A 26,996-nucleotide genomic window follows, 5' to 3' on the forward strand; every position below is an offset into this window, starting at 1 on the left:
ATGTCAGTAAAGATTTAGAGCTCTGCTTCCCAAGCCCATGCTGAGGAAAGATGATAAATGCATTTCTTGTTAAAACAGAAGGGGTGTAATTAGGTAGTTAAAGAGAAAGTATATTTGAGCATATGTTCTAGCTTTTAGTACCTGGGCTTCAATGGCATATTGAAAATCTGAAAAGGAGTTTGAGAAAAGCTAGCAAATGAATTGGGGCTTTTATTGTGAGCAGCTTAAGGAGTTTATCAAAGAGAAGGTTAAGAGCTGACATGATTGCATGTGTGCAATCACTATTCAGAAGGTATTCTAGACTTGAGTGACCTTTAATAGAGAAGCACAACTAGATTGAGTGGCTTATAATAACTCAGAAAGTATTGCTTCCACAGTGATGTAAATTAACTTGTTTGGAAACTTTTAAATCAAACTGTTGAGATGGGTTTTTTCCCTCAAGTTTAGGCTCTGATTGACCACAAGTTATTGGACTTTGTAATAGGAAGGACTGAACTTTTTCAGTGAATGAAACTATGTCATAAATTTTTGTGGAAATCAGATGTAATGGTTCCCTCTGGCCTAACCCAAATCTGTAAATCACTTCAGACATCACTTTCAGTATTCTATGTGACTGTGGATACAGGCACACAAAGAGAATCAGCATTTTTTTAATTATTGTATGCAAACTTTACTTTGGAGTGGGACCATGCAGGGAGGTAGCACATCCAGAGGCTCTGCATTATACCATAGGACTGGATATAAAAAATGTAATGAGGGAAATTTAGGAGCTGGAGATGGAAAATTGGTCTCTGAAGTGCAGGGATATAGCCCTGCAACTCTGTTAACAGAAATAATGTGGAATTTGCAAAAGCAAAATTAGTTGAACCTTAATCTAAAAGGAAAATGGGGAAGCTGAATTTATTTGTATTTCTAACATTTATTTTAAGATGTAAAAGGTTGTTTCCAGCTCTGGGTGTCCTTTTAGTTGTCTCATACTAAAAATGAAGTAGAAGTGCAAATGCCAAAGGTGTCTCTGCCCTTTTTTTATTTTTCAGTACTCACTCTTAATTCAGCAGCTCCTCATGGATAGCTGTTATATCTAACATTAACAAGTGAATTACAGCAAGATTTTTGGTTTGTTTTAAGATACTTCCTGGCTGATTACACTGCCTAGTAGTAGAGTGTGGAGGTCACAGCTATCACAACCACTGTTTTTCTCGGGGAGGTTCGAGCTTGATGCCAAATTGAGGGGACAGACAAACACAGTGAGAAGTTGCATTCAGAGGGATTTGCCTTCAGAGTACAATGTTGTTGTTGCTGTCTTTTAGGAATCGTGTAAGGGAAGGGAGATGCTAGTCCCTGTGGTCTGAATTCTTTCTTAGTGGATGCTTATGTTTTTCTGCACTTGGGGAAATACATCTACTCAGCATTTTGAAAAGAAAAAGTAAAATCATGGACTTTCTGAAACCTAAGCATGGTTAGGTTTGATTTCCCTGAGATCCAGATTTCATGCTCTGTGTAAATGTGTTGTGTGTAAGTACATTGAGAGAAGCTCCTTAGAAAAAGAGTGATTAAAGCAACTCTCTGACCACAGGATGACAGTTAAAAAAAAACAACTCTATAATGCTGTAATTTAATTATTCTTTTTGTTTAATTAAGTATTTGCACAAGTCTCCAAATCTGCTGAAAATCTGAGTCACACCTTGTTTGCTTATTGGCCATTTACTCCTGCTTGTGTTTTAAGAACCCCAAGAATGTTGTGAAGAGCATAGGGACAGAGGTGTAGGGAGATGATGTTTGGAGAGCTGCAGGCTCACTTTTCAGGAATACATCTCTGGACACACTCTGTGCTGCTCAAGGAGAGCTGATGCACAGAGAATATTGATGGCTTTCCTACAAGAAAAGAAAGTTGTTCAGATCACAGAGTGATTTATGTTGGAAAAGACCCTTAAGATCCTTGTGTTCAGCTGTTAATGCAGCACTCCCAAGTTTACAACTGAACCATATCCCTCAATGCCTCATGTACACGTCTGCTTAATATCTCCAGGGATGGAGACTCCACCACTTCCCTGGGCAATGTTGCAGTGCTTGATAATCCTTTCAGTAATACATTTCTCCTTATATCCAATCTATGCCTCCCCTGGTACAACTTTCCTCTGGTCCTGTCTCTTGTTACCTGGGAAAAGATAGTGACACTCACCTTGCTACAACCTCCTTTCAGGAGGAGCTCCATCAGTAGAAGTGACACAAGGGTTCCTGGTGATGCAAAATAAGCAATGAAATGTATAATAGAATTGCAATGACTTGAGCACTAAATTATGCTTACAATTAGTCAAATGAGAAATATGTTCCCTGTTGGAGCAAAGGCAGCACAAATGTGGATAGAGCAGATTTTTGCTGGTTTGTGTTGGCCAAGCATGCCAAGCATTACATCACAATGTTATTGTTTCTGATTTTGTGCTGGGCATTTTAAATATGTGCTTTGCTGAGTGTGTGTATTCACTTCTGTCACTCTTTTAGTCATTGTAATATGTACAGTTATGGCAGGGGATTGTGTATATCTGGCAGAATTTATGATAAGCTTCAGTGTATGATTGTTCTCCACAGTGGCAGTGTGCTTGGCTTTCACAGCAACTGGAGCACAAACACATGAGGAGTTACAGAACTTAATTTAGATGTTGCACTAGTAATTTATACATGCCAGTGTTGTTTTTTTTTTTCTGGAGGGAAATACTGGATTATATTATCAGTTTTTTCTACTTGTGGTTTAAAACTTTTCTTTATCAGAGTAGACCAGCACAGTATGCTTAAGGCCACTCTGTGTTTTTCAGAAACTAATTATGCCGGCTGGTTAAGTGATAGTTACATCTCTTATCCCCACAACCAATATTATGTTTACAAAAGCTTGTCCAACAGTTAACTCTATATTTGACCCAAGAGTTACATCTTGATAGAGGTAACAGGACATACATTGCCAGCCACAATTTTAAACCTTACTCAGCTTTGTTATGCTTCTGTTATGAAAACACAGCTTACCTCCTCTCAGAATCACTGCAGTTTATTTCTGAGGCTCACAAATTGGTGTTTTTAGAGTTTGCTGTGTATAAAGAGATCTTTCAAAATAACCAGGATTTCAGTTTCACCAAATGCCCTTGTTTTTTTTCTCTTCTTCCTTTCATGTCTCTTTGTAGTCTGTTTCCTTTCCCAAGAGAAAGAATCTGTGGTACCATGATATACAGCAGGGCAAGGAGAGTTTCTGGTAGCAAGAATAAGAGAATTCAAGGGTGAAATTCTTGAATTTCTGATTATAAGGTGTAACATCTCATCTAAAACTACCTTTGTACCTGAGGACTAAAAGGTGGGAGATATGATGCAAGTTTTTAAAACCTATTCCATGGAGAATGAAAGGGGTTTTTTACCAGGCAAATGAACAGGTACCTCAGTAAGAACAGAATAGTAGAATACTTCATCCTATAAGCTGCCAGTTAAGTGTCAACATAATTCCTTTGTAAAGATAAATCCCTCTTTACAAGCCTATTTATAGACTTGTCAGTAAACATGTGAATAAGGATGTTTAAATCTACATAGGCTGAATTACTAACAAGGTTTATCACAAAACTCCTTGGCAAAGATTTTTCAAGAAAACTAGATTGGCATTTGAAGATTCTTGCAGGACAAAAAGCTGCTTGGAGGTAAGTGAGCTGAGGAAATTTGCTATTGACAAAGTTCTCCAAGTTAGTGAAGGCTAAGAAAAACGACAAAAATTGTGAAAGGCTTTGATGAGATTGACAAACCAGACAATAGTGGTTGGTAAAATTACATCTAGATATTTCTAAAGTGAGTCACATGGAAGCAAAAATTCACAAAACTTGACATAGAAAGTAGTGTGCTAGGAATTGGCCATCAAGACTTGGGAGTGAGAGCTCAGGTTTATAACAGTGGTTTCTTGAAAACATCAGCTCAGAGTTCAGTACTGATCTATCCAGAACATTTTATGTGGTTCCTGTCCATATCTTCAATATATTTTTGGTAGAATTGAGATGGGCAACAAAAATGTAGAAGGGAATGGAATAATTTCCATACACAGAATGACTGAGTAGCACAATGATAACTTGAGAATGTGGTACAAGTCTTATAAAATTGGATTTTTTAAAAGTGTATTTCAACAAAAGTAATTATTTCTTGACATTGAAGACTATAGCATTTGGAGTGCATTCAAAGGATGCAAACTGGTTTATATCAGTTTCAGGGTTAACTATGCAAGAAAAAAATCACTGGAATTCAAATACACAGAAAAGACCTGAGTCCAGAAAAAATTTGGTGAGAAGATATGAGAAAAGCAGTAGGAAATACAATTTCTATGCTGCCCCTTTTCTTTCCTGTCTGTTTCTACACTTGTATTTTCTAGGTGCCTTTAAAGTTGTTGCAAATCTCAATAGTTGTAGAGTATTTCTGTCTGAATTCTCTTAATCTTTACTTGCTTTGAAAGTTTGGATGGTTGTAATGAGAATCATTGCAAAAAGATAGTATCTTCAACTTTTTGGAAAGGCATTTTAAAACTTAACTTTTTATTAAACCAATCAAAATATGAGAACAATACTAACAGGTTGTTAAACCTAGTTATGACTACCAGAGTACTACGAATTGCTTTGTTAAATTTCCCTGTAGCATAAAACAGTGTAGTGCAGATTTTAATTTGAATTTGTGGTAGCTGTTAGCTTCTGTTATTATTTTGTTTTATAGATCTGGTTCTTAAATACTGGTGCTCCCCACTGGGCAAACTATGCTGCATCATTTCCTAATAAATACCTCAACAAATAACTCTCTCCCTCTTTTCTCCTCCTTCCCTCCCTGCAATGAAGAGGGTGATTTTGTGTAGAGATCTAAGATCAGTTTACCCTGAAGCATTAATCTTCTAACAGAGAGATACTATTTTATTTTTCCAGCATGCTGTAATCCACCCCAGTTTCTGATATATTTAAAGCGTATTAATTGTTAATGTTGCACTTCTTGAATTCTAATCATGACCAGCCTGCATGCAGGGCTCTGGTTAGGGAGGGATCATTACCCAGTACCCTGGGGATCATGAGTGGTGCTTTCTGCAGGCAGCATGAGCTGTATTATTTTCCTGGATTTTTGTCCTTGGGCTGCTGCATCTGTTTGAAGCTGGGACTTGGTGCACAGTCTGCATTGTGTGTTTGTGAAGTGCCTTGCCTGCCCTAGCGCTGTGGATTGTTGTTTGGAATGCACAGAGGAGTCATTGATCACTGCTGCTTCCCTTTCTGGTCTTTTTAAACGGGTCTGCAGACTCTTGAGGGTATTTTTGCTATTTCACCGATCTCAGACACTCCAAATGGTTGAGGTACTTTTGAATGTTACTCTTTTTTTTTTTTTTTCCTGGATTAACTGATTAACACTTCAGTTTTACATTTCAATTTAAATACTATCTTCCATTTAAGAAAATAATCCAACCAACTCTTCTCTAATAATACAGCAATATTTTAACATGGATAATAAATGTAACAATATATATAAAGTGGATGCTCAAAAAACTTTTAATCTGCATGTAAAACTTTGATAGACTATGTCCTAAATGGTACAAATGAGAAAAATGATTTTTTATTGTGTTTTATGCTTTTAGAATTTGAATTCTAACTATGTCCTAGAAATAGAAGAAACAGGTAACAAGGGCATTTGTTTCAGGTTTTGGGGTTTTTTTTTAGATTTTGTCACAATTCATTTTAACAACAATGCGTCATTAAATTATTCAGTAGATCATTCCAGATGAAGTGGTTTTACTTTTGTGTTGTCATGTGGCACCCCTGTGGCAATGAAATACAGGATTTAGTTGCAGAACCTGATAAAAATTAAATTACCTCTGTGGAAAATTTATTACTATTGCGATTTACAAAATCATGCATTTGGTTTAAAATTGATGCAGCAAGAAATATATGTAGCCATTGTCAAAAAAAAAAAAAACAAACCAAAACCAACATAGATGTTTAATGTTAGGTAATACATTTGGGGAATATCTTCTTAGGCAGATACAAGCAATAATTTTTATTGAATTCTTTTTGTGTGTGTGTGTGTACATATACGTGCAGAAACTCCTCAGTTGTGCAGGATTCTCTGGAAGTTGAAAATTTTTACTAAGGGAAAATTAAAGTCTTTATCTTCATGTTTAAAAAGTCTAGAGGCAGGTAATTTCCTGTTCTAATTCTTCAGTGGATCAGTTACTTTAGCTGTTCTTTTGTTGTTTCGTGCATCAGCTTAGTACTAGATGTGTCTTGTGGATCACCTGGGATTAAACAGCCAGGTTTGGTTTCTTCCAATAGCACTTTAAAAGAAAAAGTCATCACTGTGGTTGCAAGGCAGGCTTCAGAAAAATCTAACTTTATAAAAAATAAAATTATTTTCCTCTGAACTGGTTTAAAAACAAAATGGGGAAATGAACACTTATATTTTGTTGTAAACTGCTGTTTTTTCCCCTCTCTGCTTCAGAATCCATAGCTTATTTTAGATGAGGATGAGGGACCACACACAGATGCTCATAGGATCATTCGGGTTGGAAGGGGTCTCAGATGTCATCTAGTTCAACATCCTGCTGAGGGCAGAATCTGTTGTGAGATCAGACCAGACATTTTGCTTTTTCTTCAATTAGAAAATTTCATTTGAGTGTTTTAGCATCAGGAAATTAATTTTAATCTGTATTCATGTCACCTCAGAAAGAATGACATGTTGTGACTGAGCCTTGACACAGTAGCAGTTATAAACTCTGTTTCCTGAGGATCCTGTGTCATTCCCCAGGTTCTGCAGCATTAACAGCAGAGAGCTCTGCAATCCTGAGCATATTCATGACCAACATGAATCCTGATATTTACCAAAGATGTGATCAGTTCTAAGTTCCTGAAAAGGTTCAGTCAAATTTAGGAGTACTATATTCTGCTTTTTCCCTTGCACCACATTTTTTTCAGTGTTAAAAAGGTTTTCTGAGACGTGCTAACTTTCCTGGTACAAACACTGCCTTCATGTTCCTCAGAACTTCAGCCTTCCCATGGGCTCTGTCACTCATCAATTCTGCATGGAAATGCTTGGGAATTGCAGCCTCGTTTCCCAGCAAGTGGTATTTGTGATTGAGCCTGCAAAGGACCTCCTTTCACAAAGAGATCTCCAGGAGAAAATATTTTGCAAAATTTATCACTCAAAAGAAAACATGTAGAAATAAATGACAGTGACTTCTCAGGGTGCAGAGGTGGCTTCTGTAATATGTCTGTTGGAACAGTGGGTGTTGGGGGGGCTTTCATTTGCAATTCAGAGGTGGTAGCGGGACCCTGCAGCCCAGAGGATGTGCAGGGTTGGGGGAAAGAACTATTTAGTAACCTGGACATGACAGCAACAATGAAACTGCCTTTTCTTCATCAGCTTTGGCATGCTACCAATTCCTTAACCTTCGTTAAATCTAATTATTGTGAGGTCTGGAATCTTATTTCTCCTGTTTATCTTAAAAAAAAGAGCTTTCTGCTGGAAGTGTTGTTTTTTGATTTTTCTTCTGTACTCTTAATTGCCCTGAAAAGTTAAGAATTGGTTTTTGTTTATTCTCCAGATGGATCCTGTGCAAAAAGCAGTCATAAACCATACATTTGGAGTGTCCATTCCCCCAAAGAAGAAGCAAGTCATTTCCTGTAATGTCTGCCAGCTTCGTTTTAACTCTGATGTGAGTATTGCCTATTTTGTTTCCCTTTTTTTTTTTTTTTTTTTCAAATTGGTGCACTAGGTATAATTAACATAAATCTCTTTTTCTCAAATAGCTCATTCCAATTCTATCTACATTCTGCTCAGCCTGATGGGTTGGTATTTTGTCCACTCATAGGCAGAAGTCCACAGAGCATGAGCTCTTAATTTTCTTGGATAGCTCTGGCATGATATCCAATGCCCCATCCATAGGTGAGACCCCATTTGATGGTACAATAACCTTGAAGTGGGTTTGCAAAAAGAAATGTTTGCCTGAGGTTTTTTTTTTTTTTAAAGGAGGTGAAACAGAAAAGCTTCCCAGTGAGTTCTCCAGGTCATATTTGCTTTTCTTCCAGAAGCAATAGCTTTTCTTGTTGATTGTATATCCTTGCTGATAGGTCTTTCAATTTCTGAATAAAGTCACTTTTCCAATACCTTTCATTTATAATAAATATAAACATTTAGTTCTAGCTGTCATTTTGAGAATGAGAAATTCAAAGGGACTGTTTCCTGGAGGTTAATTTAAAAAAAAAAAATCATTGCAAAAGAGTATGCTGGTATTTTAAAAATATACAACCATTTAATGCTTTTTCCTAAGTAGCTTGAAAATTGAATTCAGGGACACTATATCTAGGGAAAATTATGACCTTTGATAGTTAAGGAATATATATTTATTCCTGGAGACCATTAATGATGTCATTAAGTTAATAAAAATAAATCCAAAACTCCCAGATTATTTTTTTTTAAATCTCAATGGTAAGAACAAATTCCTAAGTGATGTGTCAATATTATATCTTTTTCTGCCATAATTTTGGTCTCAGAAACCTCCTCAAAGCCTTTGAGTATTTCATGCTCCTAGGGATGTGCAGTAAAGCACCCATACCCATTACCCTGGTTTTCACTTTCTCTGCCTCTAACATTGCACTTTGGAAAGTGTCTGGTAAAGTGTTTTTCCTAGTTTGCCTTTCTTGTCTGGGCTGGTAAGGATTTTGAAGCAGTGCTGTCTTAGCTTCAAATTGATTTCTAAATCTGTCATCTTTTGACAAGCTTATTAAACTTCCTTTGAAGTGGCAATATCTGCTTAGTTAACTGATCTCAGAAGTCATTATTTTAATTTTAGTTCACTTGTCTTTCTGCTTTAAGATTAAGATTTAAGGAGAAGAAATATTTTCTGCTCTGATATTTGGTCCAGGTATCTCCTTTTACTGGTTGAATCAAGGAACTTAACATTTTTAAAATTTTCTTTGGCTTCATGGATTTTGCTCCTGAGGTGGATCCATCACCAGTGAGGCAGCTCAGGCTGTCCTCACTCTTCCCTCTCCTCTTGAGGGCAGGGTCCCTCTGATGATGGGTCCTGTCCCCAGAAGAGTCACTCACTTTGTGCTGACACTCAAACAGCACTTCAGGCACAAAAATGGAATCACAACTGATTCAGAAAAACAAAAAAAGAGCTCAAATATTATATCATTTTGTATGTCTGTCAACCAAGCAATTTTTCCTGTCTAGACTTACAAAGTAGAACAAAAGATGCATATCATATTCTGCTTTAAATAGTGGCATCACAAAAACAGGGCAAATTGTAGCCACACTTTGTTTTCTGGGCCAGGTATATTCAATAGGGTGGTTGCTCTTTCTTCCTAAATTTGATAAATATATTCAGTTGTAGTTACTGAAAAATTTCATCATCCTTTTGAAATGAAGGTTGTAAGGAAGGATGAAGCACCATGACTGTGATACTTTACATGCTGAAATGCAGCATCTTACTTTCTACAGCAGTTTAGTTTGCCAGGGCATTCACAACAGCAAAGAAATTTGATTTTGGAAAGTGCTAAGGTTAAGGCAGTGTTACAAATACCAGAAGATAATTAAATATAAATCTAATTTCACAATTTTTTCATAACCTCAACATCAAGGAATATTTGGAAAATGGATCTTCATAGTGTAGTACTTTTATTTTAAAAGCTTTCTAGCTTTTCACTGGGTTATTTAGCTTCTCCTGAGAAGCTGTACATAAGATTCTATATTTTTCTTGAGGTTCAGCCATTTAACCTTAAGAATTACTTATATGAGCACGTGCTGCATCTTTTTTTCTGAGAGTGAGATGCTATTTTCCTTGGATATTATTCTTGCCTAACCAAATAGACACACCCCACTCCAAAATGTGCGTTGTTATTGTTTCACTGGGGCAATGGTAGTGGGGTTTCAACCAAGCTTTGCAGACTTTGTTTTCCTTTTGGTCCCTTTGGACCAAAAATAATGTGAAATTATGCTCAGGGCATGGAATAATCTTTACAATCCATGCTTTGTTTGCTGAAGAAGGGAGTCATATAGGTGTGAACCTTGTAACTGCTGAACCTCTCAGGAAATTGGCTCCACCATGCTGCATGCTTTTGAGTAGCATCTGTGATTCTGCATTAACACTTCAGTGTAGCCCATTGCAGGGCTAGATTTGTTGTACAGTCACTCCACATTTGCAGTTCCTTATAGCTCTACAAGGCTGACATAGTTCTTGTTGTTGATAGGCATTTCATTCCTTTGAACTTTCTCTGACCTAAATTATGCAATTAAATGAACTGAAAATGGCAAAATGAAACTAATAGAGTGTCTTTTTTTTTGTTTGTTTGGGTTTTTTAAAATTATTTTTATTTTTATTCTCCTTACTTATTCACTTCTCTGGTGTTTGAGGATGCTGACCTCATTCTGGTGGTTTATCAGACAGTGGGTATTCATCTGTGAGAACAAAATTTGTTTCCTTGCCTGCAGTCTTTTCCTTGTGCTGTGGATACTCACTGGTCTCAATCAACAAACCAAAAAAGTAGTAAAAAAGTAAAAATCAGACTAGTCTATTTATAGTTATAGTTATCAAACCTCCCACCAAATTAATACAGTGAATTGCAAAGGTTTTGGGTTTCTTTTGAATATGTGTCTGCATATTTAGCTTTGATGAGAGTGTTCTGGCATGAGATTCAGAGGCAGGGGTCTATAGTCTATTGACTCATACTTATAGGCATTCTCCATTATAATCAACTTGTCCTTTTTTAATACTTTCAGCTGAATTTTGGTCAAATTGGAGGTTGTCTATTTCTGCTAATAAATTCTAGTACAACTAGTTTGGGCATTCCTTCCAATCTCTGTCAACTCCAGAAGAAACTGTAGTACAGAAGAGATGATCCAAAATCTTGCAAAACAGAAAAATAAAATGTCATCTCTGCAGTAATAGCAAGCTAAAGTTGTCTTGGTAGCCTGAACTTTGAAGTCCATCAGGGGAATTATATCTGTAAAAATAGTATCAACATTACAGCAATGATAACTGAGGTTGCTTCAACATTTTTTTTGCATGATCTGCTTAAGATACGCTAGCTGGAGCTTGGAGTGGGATTGGGTGCCTAAATCTAAGTCTCTTGCTGTTAAAATATCTGAGGTGTCTGGGACACCCGCAACAGGCTGATTAACTGACAAAGGACACCTGAGAACATGCCAAATGTTATGGGATGCCTGCCTCTAGAACTGTTAGGAGGGAATAGAGAAAGGGCTCTTTCCTAAAATTTTTTAATGATGGTAGATACCAGAAATCAAGTGTAGTTGAAGTAGTTTAGAAATCTCATTTTAGGAATGATACTGTTATGAGGATTGATAGTTAATGAGTTTGATTGAACAGTATTGTCAATGAGATACTTACTCTAATTTGCATGAACTTCATTCTGTTATGCAGAGGAACATATAGAACTATTTGAAAATAGTTTAAAAAAAGAAAAAAGCAATATTATCCATTAACAGTTGCAATTGGATGTGCTTCAGTGTTTTGGAATAAACACAGGTATTTCCATCTTTGCATCAAATTATCAGTAAACACCATTTAACTTTTTCATTTCTTCATGGTGATGACACAGCATGTGCTCCAGTGCAGCAATGATTAATGTGTCACTGAGATTGAAGTTATGGTCTTGTGTTATAATCCAGCTCAGAAAAAATGAGAAATACTCAGTTATATTTACTACCATGAGAGACTAGGCAGTAGAAGAGGAAGTATCCTCTCCATGAAACAGATTGTGATTGTGAGTCAGATTTTTAGGGTATGTGTTTTCCACCAAGAGGAAGCAAGATAGGGTGTGAAAAATCTAGCTTAATATTTGTGGAAATACTTTTTTTTTCCTTTTAAGAAGTATTTTTTTTTTCTTTTTAAGAATTCTGGGATTAATAACATAAGTTTGTATGGTGATAATAATTATATATACCACAGACATTCTGGCAAAACTAAAACTCCTTGAGCAAGTGTCCTGGTTCAGCCCAGGACAGGGCTAATTTTTTGCAGTAGCTGGGAGAGGCATGGCCAGATCCTGGAGATTGCTCTACACCACCTCACATCCTTGCTTGGAGTGGACAAAAGGGACTCTCCTTATGAAGGGGTTCCTTCCACTCAGGTAAATGTGGCAAATGGAGCAGTCTTGTATTATTCATTGTTGGGAGTTTCTTTTTCTTTTAATTTTTGTTATTAATATTGTTGCTCTTACTGCTCATCTTATCTCATGGGGAATACCATTTTTATACCACAACAGTGAGTTTACTGAATTCATGTGATACCAGTGAAAGGGTCCAGTAGCAAGAGGGCAAGGGGAAAAATGTCTCTTTTTTTTATCCCATATAGACTCCTTCTCTGCCTACCCCTGGCTCATTCTTTCTTATTCCTTCTGGCCACTAGATGAATCTGCAGCATTTTCCTCAAATGGTGTGTGGTAACAACTCTCTCAACAGCTGTGGAGCTTTGGTCCCAAGATCTCTATTCTGTTATGGCATCTGACATTGTAGATTGCAGCCATAAGGGAAAAGTGAGTTGTAGTTGCAAATACATTTGTTTGGTTTCTGCAGAATTGCTTTTTTCTCCTTATCTGAATCATTACCCTGTATTCAAGTAGTTTCTCTGCTCTTCTCTCCCATTAGTTTTATTTTATTTATTTAGTCTTGAGGTTGTTGGGATTGTTTAGCCTAGAGAAAAGGAGAATGAGGGGTTATTTTCTCTGCCTACCTGAAAGAAGGTTGTAACAAGGTGGGTGTCAGTCTCTTCTTCAGGAAACAAGTGATAGGATGAGAAAAAACTGCTTCAAATTGGGCCAGGGGAGGCTTAGATTGGATATTAGGAGAAATTTCTTCACCAGAAGGAAGTTGTCAAACATTGGAACAGACTGTCTAGGGAGGTGGTATAGGGAAATGTTTTAGTGGTGAACACAGCAGTGCTGAGTTAACATTTGAACTTGCTCATCTTGTTCATAGGGTGTAATTGGATTGAAAACAAACTTGTGTTTGCACAGTGTGTTACTGTGTGGATAATGACTGCAAGTCAGGCCTGATTTTTGGTGACAGCTCAAAAGGTCTCACCTTGTAAGCATATAAAAAAAAACCCAGATGTAATGATTTGGCAATAAGAGAAAATGAAGGTCATATTATTGTTGATTGCATTTAAAGCTAATAAAGATGATGAGATGTTAGTCCTCATCCTTTTAAAAAGCCAGAAGGTAAATTTTTTAAGTTTAGGCAAGTATTACCAAAAGTTGTCTTTGCAGATTTAAATAATGAATTCATGCTGTCAAAGGGATAATAAACAAAATAATCAATAACATAGCATAAAAATCTACAGAACTGTCATTTTCCAATGCCAAACGTTTTACATTTTCCTTATTTATATGACTATATTGATTCTTTGAGTATGGAGGGTAGTGGAGCGGATAGGAGGTAATTAAAAGCATAAATCTCAGGAAATTGTGAAGGTAATTTTCTGTTTTGTAGACAGAAGTGACAAAATGATGAAAGTTGTTAGCTCCAACATGACAGAAATACCGCATGATTATAGGGTACAGGGGTAGAACATGATGGAAGTTCTGTTCAAATAACAGCTATTTAATGGAGCTTTTAACTAAGTTTGGTAAGGTATTTAAAATATGAGTTGAATTCTTATGACATGGCTGATATTCACAGCTCCCTGTTTTTCTATATTCTTTTATGATTTTGAGCAGTTAGGAAAAACTAATGTGTAGCTTTCATGTAAAAAACACACCAGATTTGCATATTTCCTCAATTACATTATTAATAACAACTGAGATAAAAGTATTTTTTTCAACGCTTCTTCCTAATTTATAATGTAATTTTTATTGGAGTTATGATTCTAGTCTATATTCTTCATAATTTATAGAGTCAAATGTGCATACACTTACAGAATGGTTCTAACAGACAAACTAAGCAATCGAACATTTTGTAGACATTTTACTATTAAGAGAGCTTTCTAGTTTAGGATGTGTTGTGAATTAAAATAACAATATGTTACAAACATAAATACCTCTTTGCTCCTGTCTTGCACAGTTAGTTTCCTTCTCTACCAGGACCATCATACTTAACTTGATGTATAAAGTGGGCATGAACACAGGTGCTGAGAGATGTTCTTTCTGCAAGATAAGTTATGACTATATTTAGGACCTGTTTGTTTGGTTTTTTTAGCTTGAATTTATGGAAAATTATTTTGTGTTATGCAGGGAAAAAAAAATCTTTGTAACTACTCCATAATAGAAGGGAAGTATTCAGGATTATTATATATCTGTTCAGTCTTTCAGTTGTTTCATTTTCTGTGGTTGAACTGTTATGGCAGAGGCTTTTGTAGTGTTTTCAACAAAATATTTTTCATTAGAGATTACCAATTGTGCCAACACCAAATGAACACAGCATTTGGGACAGAATTTGAGACAGAGGGTGGAAAAGACCTCTCAGATAAATAAATCCAGCCACCGTGTTCACCACTAAACCATATCCCCAAGTGCCACACCCAGATGGTTTTTGAATAGTTTCAGGGATAGCAACTCCACCACTTCACCAGGCAGCCTGTTAGAGTTGGAATTGCTGTTAAGAGTATTTTCTGTCCAGAGTGGAATTCCTTCTTTAGGCAAGGCAGAAGAAATAGGAGCTGTGAGGCACCATTTTCAGTTCCATTTAGTTGTGGCACTCACCTAATACTGCACAGCTCAAGGCAGGAACCTGCATTTCCCATGTGGATGCTGCAGTCTCCCTTTATTTCTGCATTTATCCTTCTTTCTGTCCATGCAGATCTACTTATATTTAACTGTATGTGTTAATTGCCAGACTGGATGATGTGGTAGCAGATTCAAGCATTCAGCTCAAGACTAGATGGTACAATTGTCTTATTTCCATTAAGATCTAATGAAAGGCTACTTCAGCTGATCATGAATAAACCTGAAAAATCTCACACCCATACACACTGAACCTTTAGACTTACTCAAGCCTTTCCTCAGGTTAATGTTTCTTTGTGTAGCAATAAATTCAGTTAATTAGTCATTCACATCACAAGTAGATTCTAAAACTCAGTCACCTGTGAACTGTCAAAATGAATCATGTGGATTTCAAATATAGTGTCAGTCATCGCTTCTGATGGGGAATATTCTGTTATCTTTTGTACTACAGTCTTGTATGTAATTCAGAGTTTTCTTAAAGGAAATACTGCTATCAATGAATCCATAATTTGTAGTTGAAAATAGCAATTTTCAGACTTAAAATAAAATATAGCATTTGGATAATTTTAAGAGCAGAAAAAGTTAACCATTCTTACAGCAAAGTCATTAATCCTTATAACATAGAGTCTTTCTTAAAAATTAAAACCTTCATAAGTTTTGGTTGGTTGAGGGTATTTAATTGGTAATAAAAGACTGTGGATAGAACTAAGGTGTATAAATTTTAAGATGTGTAAAATAGAAAAATTATGGGGAAAAACTACATAATTGTCTGTCGATTATATTCTTGACATTTAGCAACTTAATTTGCAGCTGTTCACTAAGCCATGGCCTTAACAATGTATAGACTTTTTTTTTAGTGTCATAAAATATGCACCCCATTGATCAAAAATTAATGCTAGATAAACGCATAAACACTTTTTTGGAATTTGGTCTGTCAGGTATTTTTTGCATTCTGATTAATATTGTCATATTTATGGCAGCTTAAAGCTTTTCCTGTTGCTTAAGCCTTACTGGCCAATACCTGATGGTCTTCTGTGCTGTCTAGCAAGTAGGCAGGTTTTTTTAAAAATATTGCAATGTGTATATATCAAGTTAGTAGATCACAGTTTTAGATTCAATTCAAGATTAAACTTTCTTTTCAGGTAAAGTTTTTAATAGAAATATTTTCTTATTTCACTTTCTCAAAAAGTATTCTCCTAACCTATTATTAAATTAATTTTAAAATTGTAATAATGATAATTCAATGGTGAGGTGTAATACCAACTATTGAAGAAATAGATGTAATTTAATCTTCTGGAAATGAAAAATAAATATTTAAATAATATTGAATTGTGGCACAGATAAATTATTTTACTGTAGAATGAATTAATCCCCACAGTAAATGTAGCCATATACACTGGAATAAAGTATTTTGCAATTAAAATCTTTATAGCACATGAGTATAAAATGATATCTTCAGGTAAGAGATTTTAATTTTGGTTTTTCCTATTTTTTTTTCTCAAATACTGTTTTACTGACACAGAATTTGCATTAATTAGTTGTACTTAATGATGATCATGAAGTACCTTCAGTATCCATTTAAAATATTGTATCTCAATAATATTTTTTCTTAAGTTAACTTTGCAATGTAGTGGGGCTTTATATTAATATTGGTAAAGTATCTCTCTTTTATGCACATGACTTTTGAACCCTATGTGTACACAACTTCCTCTGGATACCAGAGAAAATAAAAATAAATTTTGAGCTTCTTGGCTTAACTAAAAATAAAGATTGTATATGTCATGGTTTATTTCTGAGATAAGTCCAGTATTTCAATGATCTAGTCTACAAAGCTCATAACCTCTGCTCTACGACTGTATTTGTGTCACAAGCAAGTTTTAAGTGAGACTTGAAACAAATATTTTTGCTTTTAATATGGTGCTTTTGCAAATATTTCATAAAATTAAAGTTATTAATGATCAGTAAATTAATAATCACAATAATTTGTATCTGTAATAATCAGAACTTGAGTTCCAATTTCAGATTGCCTCAGTTGCCCTTTTTTCTTTTCTTGTTATGACTCCAGAAAATTCCAAAGGTTTACATGACATGATGATGCAGCATTGCAGTTATCAAAAGGCCACTGAATCAAATGATTTATCCCACAGTGCATAAAAAGCAAACTCTGAACTTCAAGTCGTCTCTGAAAGGACTAGAAAATAATGGTCATGTGGTTAGGAGAAATTGCTTCAGTACTTTAAGGAATGCTTCTCTAACTTAATGCTTGGAAAGAGTATCTGTTTCTCTATTCACAGAACAGAAATGGGTAGAAAAAGCCTAAAAACCAAAGGTTTAACAATATCCAGCCCCTGGTACTGAAAATTGGCAAAATCAATATAGAAACAAATTATATATACTTAATTGACAAAGTGAGGCACTGAAACAAATTTTGAAAGGTAAATTTTTGCATCCCCTAACTATTTTAAAATCCAGCCTGGAGAATCCCTTCTGCCCCAAAAGGAATATGGTCTAGTTTGAACAGTATTGAAGGATAGCATTTCCAAACCCCTGCTTAGGATGGTCATAGCAATATTTTTTGGCCTTATAAAGAATTGGTAGATTATGATAGTTAGAAAGCTTAAAAATTAGTCAATTCATCATGTTTCAATGAAGCTTCACTTGTTTATTATGGAAATCTCAATTTTAATTCTGCCTGGGCTTGTTTGTTCTCAACAGGTCTCATGTGCACTGTATGAGGATTGAATGAAGGGAATCAAAGACTGTAGTAGGTTATTACTGATATTGCAGGCATTACTATTGCAAATATCAGCAGAAAGGCTTATTATCAAGGAATTGACTTACTAAGTCTTTCTCTTGAGTGCATTTATGTCTCTAATGTCATAGCTTTGGCCTCAGGCAGCATATGATCCTATCTACAGCACACATATGCTCAGAGCATAGAGTTCAAATATTTAAAGGGACATCATCAACTTGAGAATGCTTGAATAGACAATCTTGCACTTGCTATTGTTAAAAGTATTGGAGTGGAAAGGGTATATATATTCACCCCAATTTTTAGCTCCACTTTTCATACTCTACAACGTGTGAATAGTTTATTGAATGTTGTTGGTGGAAAACACCCCTTCTGGTGCATCATGTGGTAACTGCAAAGCTTAAGAGAAATGGACAAAACCCAGCAATGGTGGAGAGAGGGCAGGACTCCTGTGCCTCATGAGGCACATTGGGATGGCTGGGCACAAACAGGACTGTGCTCCTCTGTCCACGTTCAGAACTGGAGACATCCAACCCAGAAGTTGACAAGTGTCCCTTTAAGTAGTGCACGTAGTACTAGTGTATAGCTGGTTAGTTGTTTCTTCATGATCCTTAAATTGTGTTTGTATGCGTGTCAATATTTCAAAGGTTTTAAAATCAAGAAATATTTAAACAGCAATTGATTAGTAAACTCTTCACTGTTTTTATAACAAAGTTTTTAAAAGATATCTCACTTTCAGAGGAATTCTAAATAAAACTAATCTAGCAGCCTTTCTTACTGAATGCTTGCTTCCTAAAATCTCCTATGAAAGGAAAGATGCACCCAACAACAACATGCACTGTTCTTCTGAGGTGGAAAGCACTGTGTTTCACAGGCTGTACAATCACTTAAGTTCTGGTGTGTAAGAACTTCACTCCTCTATTTTAGCAGCAATTCTCCATCAGTGTAACAGTGCCAGTAACTTGTGTGAGGACTCCAACATGCTGTCTGTTCTCTTGCCTACTCTTCACTTCTACTCTCCCATATGATAAAGGTCTTATTATGTGTCCCAGGCACCTGTATTGTAATGCCCATTTCTGCTGATCTTGAAACAATTTTCCTCATTAGGGCAGCACTTTTTATGCAGTTCAAGCATCTTAGCTATTCTAGTTGCTCTTTATAAAAAGCATGTGACTTGTTTCATGGCTCGCTTGATTTAACACAGCAAACTAAATAAAATAGTCAATAATCGATTGACAAGAGACAAGTGATTGTGGTTTTGCATGAACACAGTGAAAGTTTACTTGCACTGATGTTTCTACATGCCAGCTGCCAAGATGTTCTTAGAAAAAGCATGCTTTCTCTGAGTGTTTTAATTTGAAATAGACAACAATATTAACTTCTTTGGTTAATATGTAACCTTCAATAGAGGCACCTAGTGGTATGCCTGAAATAATGTTTTAAAATTGTATTCATAAATATTAATAATGCAAAGCTATTTGCTGAAGAGTACATTGTAATGAAAACAGACTGTTTTGGATAGAACTTTTTCTTGCCCATTATTTGCTAAATTAATTTATTGAGAAGTCAAGAAATCCACTTAAATTCATTAGCTGAAATTTCCAAGCTTTGCAGTTTGTATTAAGTATGTAGTTTCTCAGTTTTGCTTCTAACAAAAGCCAAACTGATTTGTCAAGGAATCTGATTATATAGAGTCAGGAACAATGAAGGGAACTCAAGAGCACTGAAAAAATGGGCAGATATTTATGTGTATAGATTTAGCTGTGCAACTTCAAAAACACTGACCTAGTTTCTGAAGATAGTTTTAAGGCAAAATATCTCGGTGCATATTTCTACTGTTCTGTTTGGGCAGATTAAGATGAAATAAATAATAATAATTTTTAAAAGCTGCTCTTCTCCCTGTTCTTCAGACTGCAATTTTGTTAGTATTTAAAAAATAATATTCAAGACAATTTATAAAGCGATCAAGATTCACAAGTATTTTGTTTTCTATGTTGCACTTGGGTCTACTGAATTTTATGGTGTTCCCTCATTTTAACCCTTCTTTTTTTGATCTAATGGAGAAGTAATACTTTTTCAATTTTCAGTTGTTTCAGTTGCTGTTAGTGTGAAAGTGAAGGTATTTTATGACATCTGTACTAGATCAAACAGAAGGTAGAATGGATTATTTAATAATGTTTCAGCACAGTACATCTTTCTAGCTGCAAGCAATAAGGACTAGGGAACACCACATGAAAATGGAGTAACATCTTTCTGAATTGGATGTGTTTACATTTGTATAGTCCTTTAAATCTTTAAGCAACATAGAAGTACAGAATTATGTTAGGAGTGACAGAGCTTTATGTAAATTAGAGCCTCTTTTTCCAAGTTAATGAAAATATGCAAAAAAATCCTGTCATTTGAACTTTCATCCACAAAAACTGTTAGTATAAACCTATTAAATTTTTTTAGGTGGAATAATATGGTGCCTACTATTGAAAGTATCACTTTTCTGCCTTGTCATCTATTGTATTATATACAAGTGCAAAAAAAAAAAAACAAGTGAGCCTGATTTGTTCTCCTTTGTAGAGCCAGGCCGAGGCCCACTACAAAGGAAGTAAACATGCCAAGAAGGTCAAAGCACTAGAGGCAACGAAAAACAAGCCCAAAGCTGGTTCTTCCAAGGACAGTGCAAAGGTTAACACGGGCTGCTCCACCACGCCAGTCACAGCCAGCATCTCTGACAAATCAGGTCAATGGAAACTTTTTGTTCTATGCATCCTTTATTTCTCCTTTTGTTTTTTTTTTTGTGTTTGTGTGGGAGAAGTTGGTCGCGTGATGGTGATTCATAATTTGTCTTTTCTAAACTCTTTGCTTTGCTTTCTTGTGCAGAATTGATTTGTTTTGATACTCTCAAATTGCATTGTCATGTCTGTGAAACAGCTGGTGCCTCTGAATGCTAAAGTGTATTTTTGTAAAACCTATGCAATTTGCTATTAAAAAGTATGGATGTTCTTATGCCAGTAGTGGATGGATGTGGGTGAAGGATGAATTCTGAGGTTATATATTTAGTCAAAGCACAAGAAACCTTTGTAAGAAATTTTTCCTTTCTGAATAAGACAATGTTGTTCTAATAGGAAAACACACCTACAGAAATGTGAAGCCTCCTGGCCTGGGTATTTCCTGACTTTCATAGCTCATTAGTGCTTCAACATCACTTCTTTTATTCTTTTTTTTTTTTTTTTTTTTACCCTCCAGATGACTAATCTAAGGAAGGTCAGCAACACAAATAGCAGTGGAATTGCTTGAGTTTCTGCTCTGTCAGTGTTGTATTACTGAATGAAACAGGAGACTTTAATGAACTTGCTGACAGTGTTATTCAGGGAAGGCCCCTACTGTGGATTACCTGACTGGCAATCCAGTAGACTACTGCTGATAAATTTGCTTCTGCCTAGGGAGCCATTTATTACCCTCTTCACCAGAGATCATGACTTAGGTGCCATGAGGTGAATAACAGTTTTTTGACATGTTAAAAATAACAAAAAAAAAAAAAAAACAAACCAAAAAAAACCCAACAACAACAACAAATCCAACTCAAAAAAAGTATCAGTGATATTAATCACCCTGATGTTTTCACAGGAGCTCAAAACTACCTGTGGGTCCTTAACAATGACAGTGGATGCCAAATTTTGAGTTGATTTACCTAGAAAATCACATTTTAGTGTAGTTAGCAAAAGTTTTCCCATCTTTTTAAAATTCCGTCTTTCCCTTCCAGAAACCGTCTGGAGCTGTTTTGTGTTTCCTTTGCCAGACTATGAGGTCTGAATTGCATTAATTATTTTCTTTTCTCTGCAATGTATTAAAAAAAATGGCATTCAGTTTTTGATAAAATAATGCAACCAGTCAAAAGGGAAACCTACTCTTGATATTTTTTTTAAATTGCCCTGTTTTGACAGTGTGTTGTTATGCTATTAATTGCTCTGTACAAATTAGACAGATTGCCATCTGTGTTGGTTGGATTACACCACTGCAACTGTTTCTACATTAGAAATAAATCCCAGTGGCAGTTTAGTTAAACACTTTCTTCCCATCAGGAGAACAGTGGGATTCTCTGTGAAGAGTAGGCTCCCCACAGCCTCTTACTACTGTACTTACTGAGGATGGGAGGTTCGGGAGGAAAAACCTGAACTTGGATAAATTTTCTGTATTTGTAGGGAAAGCTGCTCACAGAGGTGGGAAACAACTTGAAGACTGGGGGTTTTACCAGACTTGAAACAAATCATAGTTTTGTTCATCTTCAGTTTCCCTTACAGATGCTGTTGCCCATCTATTCTTTGACATGTATTTATCTCCTTAACATAATGCTTGTTGCAACTGAAGCAGTCACTGCCATTGGGTAGTATTTTGAGCTATTTGGAGGGGATTTTTTACGTGTTTTGTTTCTTTTTGTGGGATTTTTTTTGCTGGTTGGTTTTTTTGCTTTGGAGCAAAAAATTAACATATACCATTTTTTCTGAATCGTTTGACACAGCTTGTGTTCTCTGAGAAATGCACTAGTACTAGATATTAACTTTTGAAGAATATTTTCATTTTCCTTAGAATATCTTTAATACTAAGAATTTCAGTTTATGTGCATGTTTTTATCTTGATTTCCAGAGGAAGTGGTCATGTCGTCTCTTCCTATCTTTTTTATTTTCTGGCTGTGTCTTCACAATTTTGACTGTATTGCCTGGTGTGCAAAAACAAAACAAACAAACAAACAAAAAAAAAGAGTTGTAGATATTTTAATCCTATAAATAAGTCCTATAAATCATTTAAGTTTGATGAAAATTGCCACTTAAGTTGAAGTCCTAACTTATCATCTGTCCTGAAAGATGCCACGAGAGCTCTGTTTTGCTTCACCTGCTGACTGATGAGGGACTCTGCCTTCAGGGTGGGACAGCTGAAAGTGTGTGTGCTGTAGGTCTGGAAAAAATTGCTTTAGAAGTACATAAGCTAAATGAAATCAAGGATGAGAATTAAATTCCACCACTTAGGAAGCTGTTGTTTAGCCATTGTACTTTGAATAATTCCTGAGAAATGTTCCTCAAGTAGTAAATAATTTCTGGTGTCCTTTTCTAGTGTATGAATGAGTAGAAAGAGAAGCTAAACAGAAAAGGCAATTACAAGTTCTTGTGATCATTTTCTATTTGTGCACTTCCATGGGTATTAGTGCAGAAAGGATAGGGAGCATTACAGTAAAGTGATAATCTGCAATTATTCTCTTACATAGGTCTGCTAATAAAGGGACACAACAGGAGCGAGCAGCATCCTTTCTGATGTGCTGTCATTTTGAATGAGATAATGATGAATGATTTGGAGCTCTCTAGACAGAACAGTTGTTAAATATTGAACTAAAATGTCAGGTTAAGTTTGCTACAGGGCCATGCATTCTTTGAGTCAGACATAGCATGAAGTCCAAAACACTTATGTGTCAGAAGTCACCACTATAGTACTAAAAGGAAAAACCATTTCACTATTAGCTCAGCTAGTGATGAATCTATCAAAGGCAAAATACAAATTAATCCAGTCCTTATTTTTCAAAACCTATGATGCAGTGGTGTCTCTACAGCTGTTCCTTTTAGCTTGAGAAATGTGACTGCTGGCAGAGCTACAAAAGTTAAATTAATCTTTAAGGTTTTTTGGGATATTTCCAGAAGAACATGGGGTCCTGTAGACAAAAGTGATCTCAGCCAAACTGAAAAGTGTGACTGTGGTCTGGGCATGACAATGCCCACATTGTGAGAGAGAGTTCTTCCCTCCTATAGTTAATAATAGGATGTGACTTGGAAAGGGCATTTATAAATTGATCATTAGCAAACATATAATATAAAGCCATAGTAGAGGAATGGTTCAGGTGGCTGCACTGTAAGTGGATATCAATGGGTTCAACTGAACAAGTTTGCATACTAACTTTGTTAGGCTAGTATGTGATATCATTGTCTAACCTCACAACTCCTTGCTATTCAGAAAATGTTTATTTATTGGTACTTGTAAATTCAACCACGCTACCCCATTCACTCTGCAGAGAGGAGAGAATCACCAGGGGTTGTGTGACAAAGTTGTTGCTCTCCAGCTGTAGCTGGGCCATCTCTGCTTGTCCTGACAGGTACCTGCACACTGGAAGTGGCCATAGGGGATATATCCATAACCTGTCTCCCACACAGTTTCTCAAACCACACAGGAAAGGTCCAGTAATGGCTGTATAACAGTTTTACATGCTAGAAAATCACTGCTGTGACCCTGCAAGTTTTTTTTCATAGCTGCTTTGAGGTGTGTTTACAGAACAGCTGTGTTAGTAGCACTGGGAGCTGCACTTGCTGTGGTGTGTTGATCCTGGTGGGATGCCAGGTGCCCACCAAAGCCACTCTACATGTCCCACTCTCAGCTGGGCAGGAGAGAGAAAATAAAGCAAGAAGCTTGTGAGTCAAGTTCTGTCAACCATAAGGGAAACTTCTGACAGCTTCACACAGAAGCCACTCCTGTAGCCCTCCCACCACCAAAGCTTAACCCTGAAAACTCAGTGTAGTGCCAAAGATTTCCTTCCCTCCCAGTGGAAGCCCAGGGTCTTCAAGGTGGCTTCATATGTATATGGATGGCATTGCTTTGGGAAAGGGCAAGGGTAATTACCAGCACACAGCACAGTTTAGAATATTTGAAGTGTAGTTTAAATATAGCTCTAAGAGTGCAGTAGAAGATGGTGTCTGTGACCCCAGGTCAGCATAGTCATCAGTTACAGTGATGAATCCTTCAGGAATGCATATGATAATGACTGGATTGAAATGTCACTGTTGACTTATCAAGCAAAAAAAAATTCTTTGATCTTACTTCTAAATCAAAATAAATAGTTCAAAATGAAGCATACAAATGATGTGGTATCAACTTCTTTGCATTTTGCTTTGATATGAAAATTGGAAAGTAAATGCAACTGTTTTAAACTACTCATGAGTCAAAATCATATTTCTGATTATAAAAGATAATCTTTTTTTGGCCTTTGATCATTTGCTGTCTGCTCTATTGGCTTTGTGCCCATTTGTGAAATGATAGGTATGGGCATTTCAGGTTCAGTCTTCATTGCAGTAAGAACAGAGGACTGCCATTTGGGAATTAGTAGGCAGAGATAAACCTTTAGATGCTCTATGAAACCCCATTTTGTTGAGCTGGTACAGGAACAGAGAATGTTACACTCTTAACTAGGCCAAGCTCTAGAACCTGTTTTAAATCCTGACCCTTTGTACTAGAGCTTTGATCTGAGGCACTGTCTCAGGACAGCTCAACAGGCAGTGCACAGGGTCACAGTGATGTTGTACCAGCATATGAACAGTCCTGGGCTGATCTGTGTAGGGCAAGAACAGAGGGAAAGGGCTGTGACTGCAAAGATTTTTGCCAGTTTCTTGATATTGAGTGTGTCCTGTAAGAGTTTTTCCAGTTGTTACAGCTGCATAACTCAGAATAGCTGGAGGATATTCTGAGGAACATTTTTGTGCCAGGGTGTGGCACAGTGTCTGACACTGAGTGAACTAGATCACACTTGGAAAATAACCTGGACTTATGACTTATGTTGACATGGTAATTAGCTGTCCCATTAGACAGGACTGGAAACTCCTTATCAGATTTAGAAAAGTTGACCTTGTGGTACTGTCTGTGGGTTTTAGTACATCAAGGGCTGTCTGTGGAAGCTTTCACAACAAGACTGAGTGTTTTTTTCCTTTTATTCCTAAATTAGAGTGCAACATGTTGAATGACATTTACTCAGGAAGCTTGTGATGGGTTGGATTTGTGCTGTGTATTCATCAACTACCAATGAGGTGAAATGTCCCAGGGGAGGGCTCAGTTTGTATTTCATGAGTCCACCATCAGGACACTCCCTTACTCATCTTGCTCTTATTATTTTTAAAATCTTTCTTTCAGTGCTTAAATTCTAAGCTTTTATATATGCAACTCCTTACTTGGACTGATGCAAAAAATGACACCAGATCTCTTAGCAGAATCCCTTTTCACCTTAACATTTGTTTCTATTTATCACCTTGTTTTCCCACATATTTTAGAAGAATGGCTTGTTTACATAGCTCAAACAAGTTGTTTCTTATCTGATCCTTCAGAAGTAGCTAGGAGCCAGAGACATACAACCTACCCAACTGAACTGTGGTGTATCTGCCCTGGCAAATTCGAGGTTATTTGTCACACAGATACCATTATAAGGATCTCAAAGCCACAGTGATTCTAATTATTCTTTTTAATCTTTTAATTTTGTATAATGTATCAAACCCCTCTACCTCCAAACAGATTGTGACAGAGGTAAATTTTGAGGATGGGACGGGGGTAGGGAGAGGGTCTAAGAGAGAAAGGGGAAGTATTTGGTTTGGTGTCCCTTAGAATGTCACTGTGCCCTATTTAGAGGTTCTGCCTTATGCCCTTCAAAGATGCATGTGCTTGTCTGGCCTCCTTCAAAAGCTACTGATGAGCTTCATCAGTTCTTCTCTTTTATGATGACATAAAGAATTCTGCTGAAGATATACTCTATAAAATAACCATGCATCTGTGTTTATGTGGATTCAGATGGTGCCTGCTAGGCACAGGCATATTTCTGTTAGATAAAGGTTTAGTTTACAGTCACCTAAGTAGTAAATTCAATCTGATTCAGCCACCAAGGAGAGTCATTTCAAGGGCATTTTTCCATTGCATCATCTGAGGATAATAAGCTTTGTTCCTTTTTGATTCAGTGTTTCACAGCCATATGAAAATCCTTCTATATTGCCATCTGTTGAAACTCTATCCCCAAAATAGAGGTAATGTCACAGTATAGAATTTTCTGCTTGACCACAGTGCTTTTACAATTGATAATGTAAAATATAATTAATAAATACTCATAGAGTCATCACAGTTACACTCTTGCAAGTACCATATTTGTACTTACATCCATGATACATGCAATGCCTCTATTTGATTTAATAGAAAATAGCTTCTGGGCATTTTCTGGCAGGCAATTTCAGCAGCTTTTTCAGGAAGTTGTTGTTTGGTTTATGCTCTTAGGATGAAAAGTGAGCCAAAAGAAAAATTAGCTAGTAAAAGTCTGTTAACAGGAAATCATTATAATAGGTTGGGATTTTTAAACACTTTCTTCCCTGCCAGCCTTACTGTTCATACTTTTAAAAAGTGGATGTTCAAACCTCATCTTTCTATGTGTGCCGAAATCTGAATGGAAAACCAGTCATACTGTGCATTTTGCTGTTGATAAGCCCCTGGCAGCTCCTGGAAATCTTTGGTCTGTCTATAATGCTAGCACATTTCAAATTCTGCACCTCTACTGAAAACTGATTATAGGTGCCATTAACTGAGAAACAAGCTCTGCAGCTGACACATGTACATTGATGAGCTGCTGCAATTCTTGTTCAAGCTGGAAAAGACCAAACTTTTCTGTCTCCAGTTATAGTAATCAGAAATATATGAAACCAGGATTTTCTTTTGAAGGCATGGTAAGATTTTGCTTTTCCTGTAGTAAA

At 36.3% G+C, this 26,996-nt stretch overlaps 1 protein-coding gene across 13 annotated transcripts in view; it reads left to right on the forward strand.

Moving 5' to 3' along the window:
- The window catches only part of ZNF385B (zinc finger protein 385B), a 145,964-nt gene that overhangs the window by 104,037 nt on the left and 14,931 nt on the right, over positions 1-26,996 (forward strand). For all 13 annotated transcript variants that reach the window (XM_079310360.1, XM_079310363.1, XM_079310365.1 and 10 more), the window contains 2 exons: positions 7,586-7,696; positions 20,044-20,206. In XM_079310360.1, the coding sequence (XP_079166486.1) occupies positions 7,586-7,696; positions 20,044-20,206 (274 nt within the window). The remainder of the gene's footprint in view (positions 1-7,585; positions 7,697-20,043; positions 20,207-26,996) is intronic.

The sequence above is a fragment of the Erithacus rubecula genome (genome assembly GCF_903797595.1).
Source record: "Erithacus rubecula genome assembly, chromosome: 8".
Lineage (NCBI taxonomy): Eukaryota > Metazoa > Chordata > Aves > Passeriformes > Muscicapidae > Erithacus > Erithacus rubecula.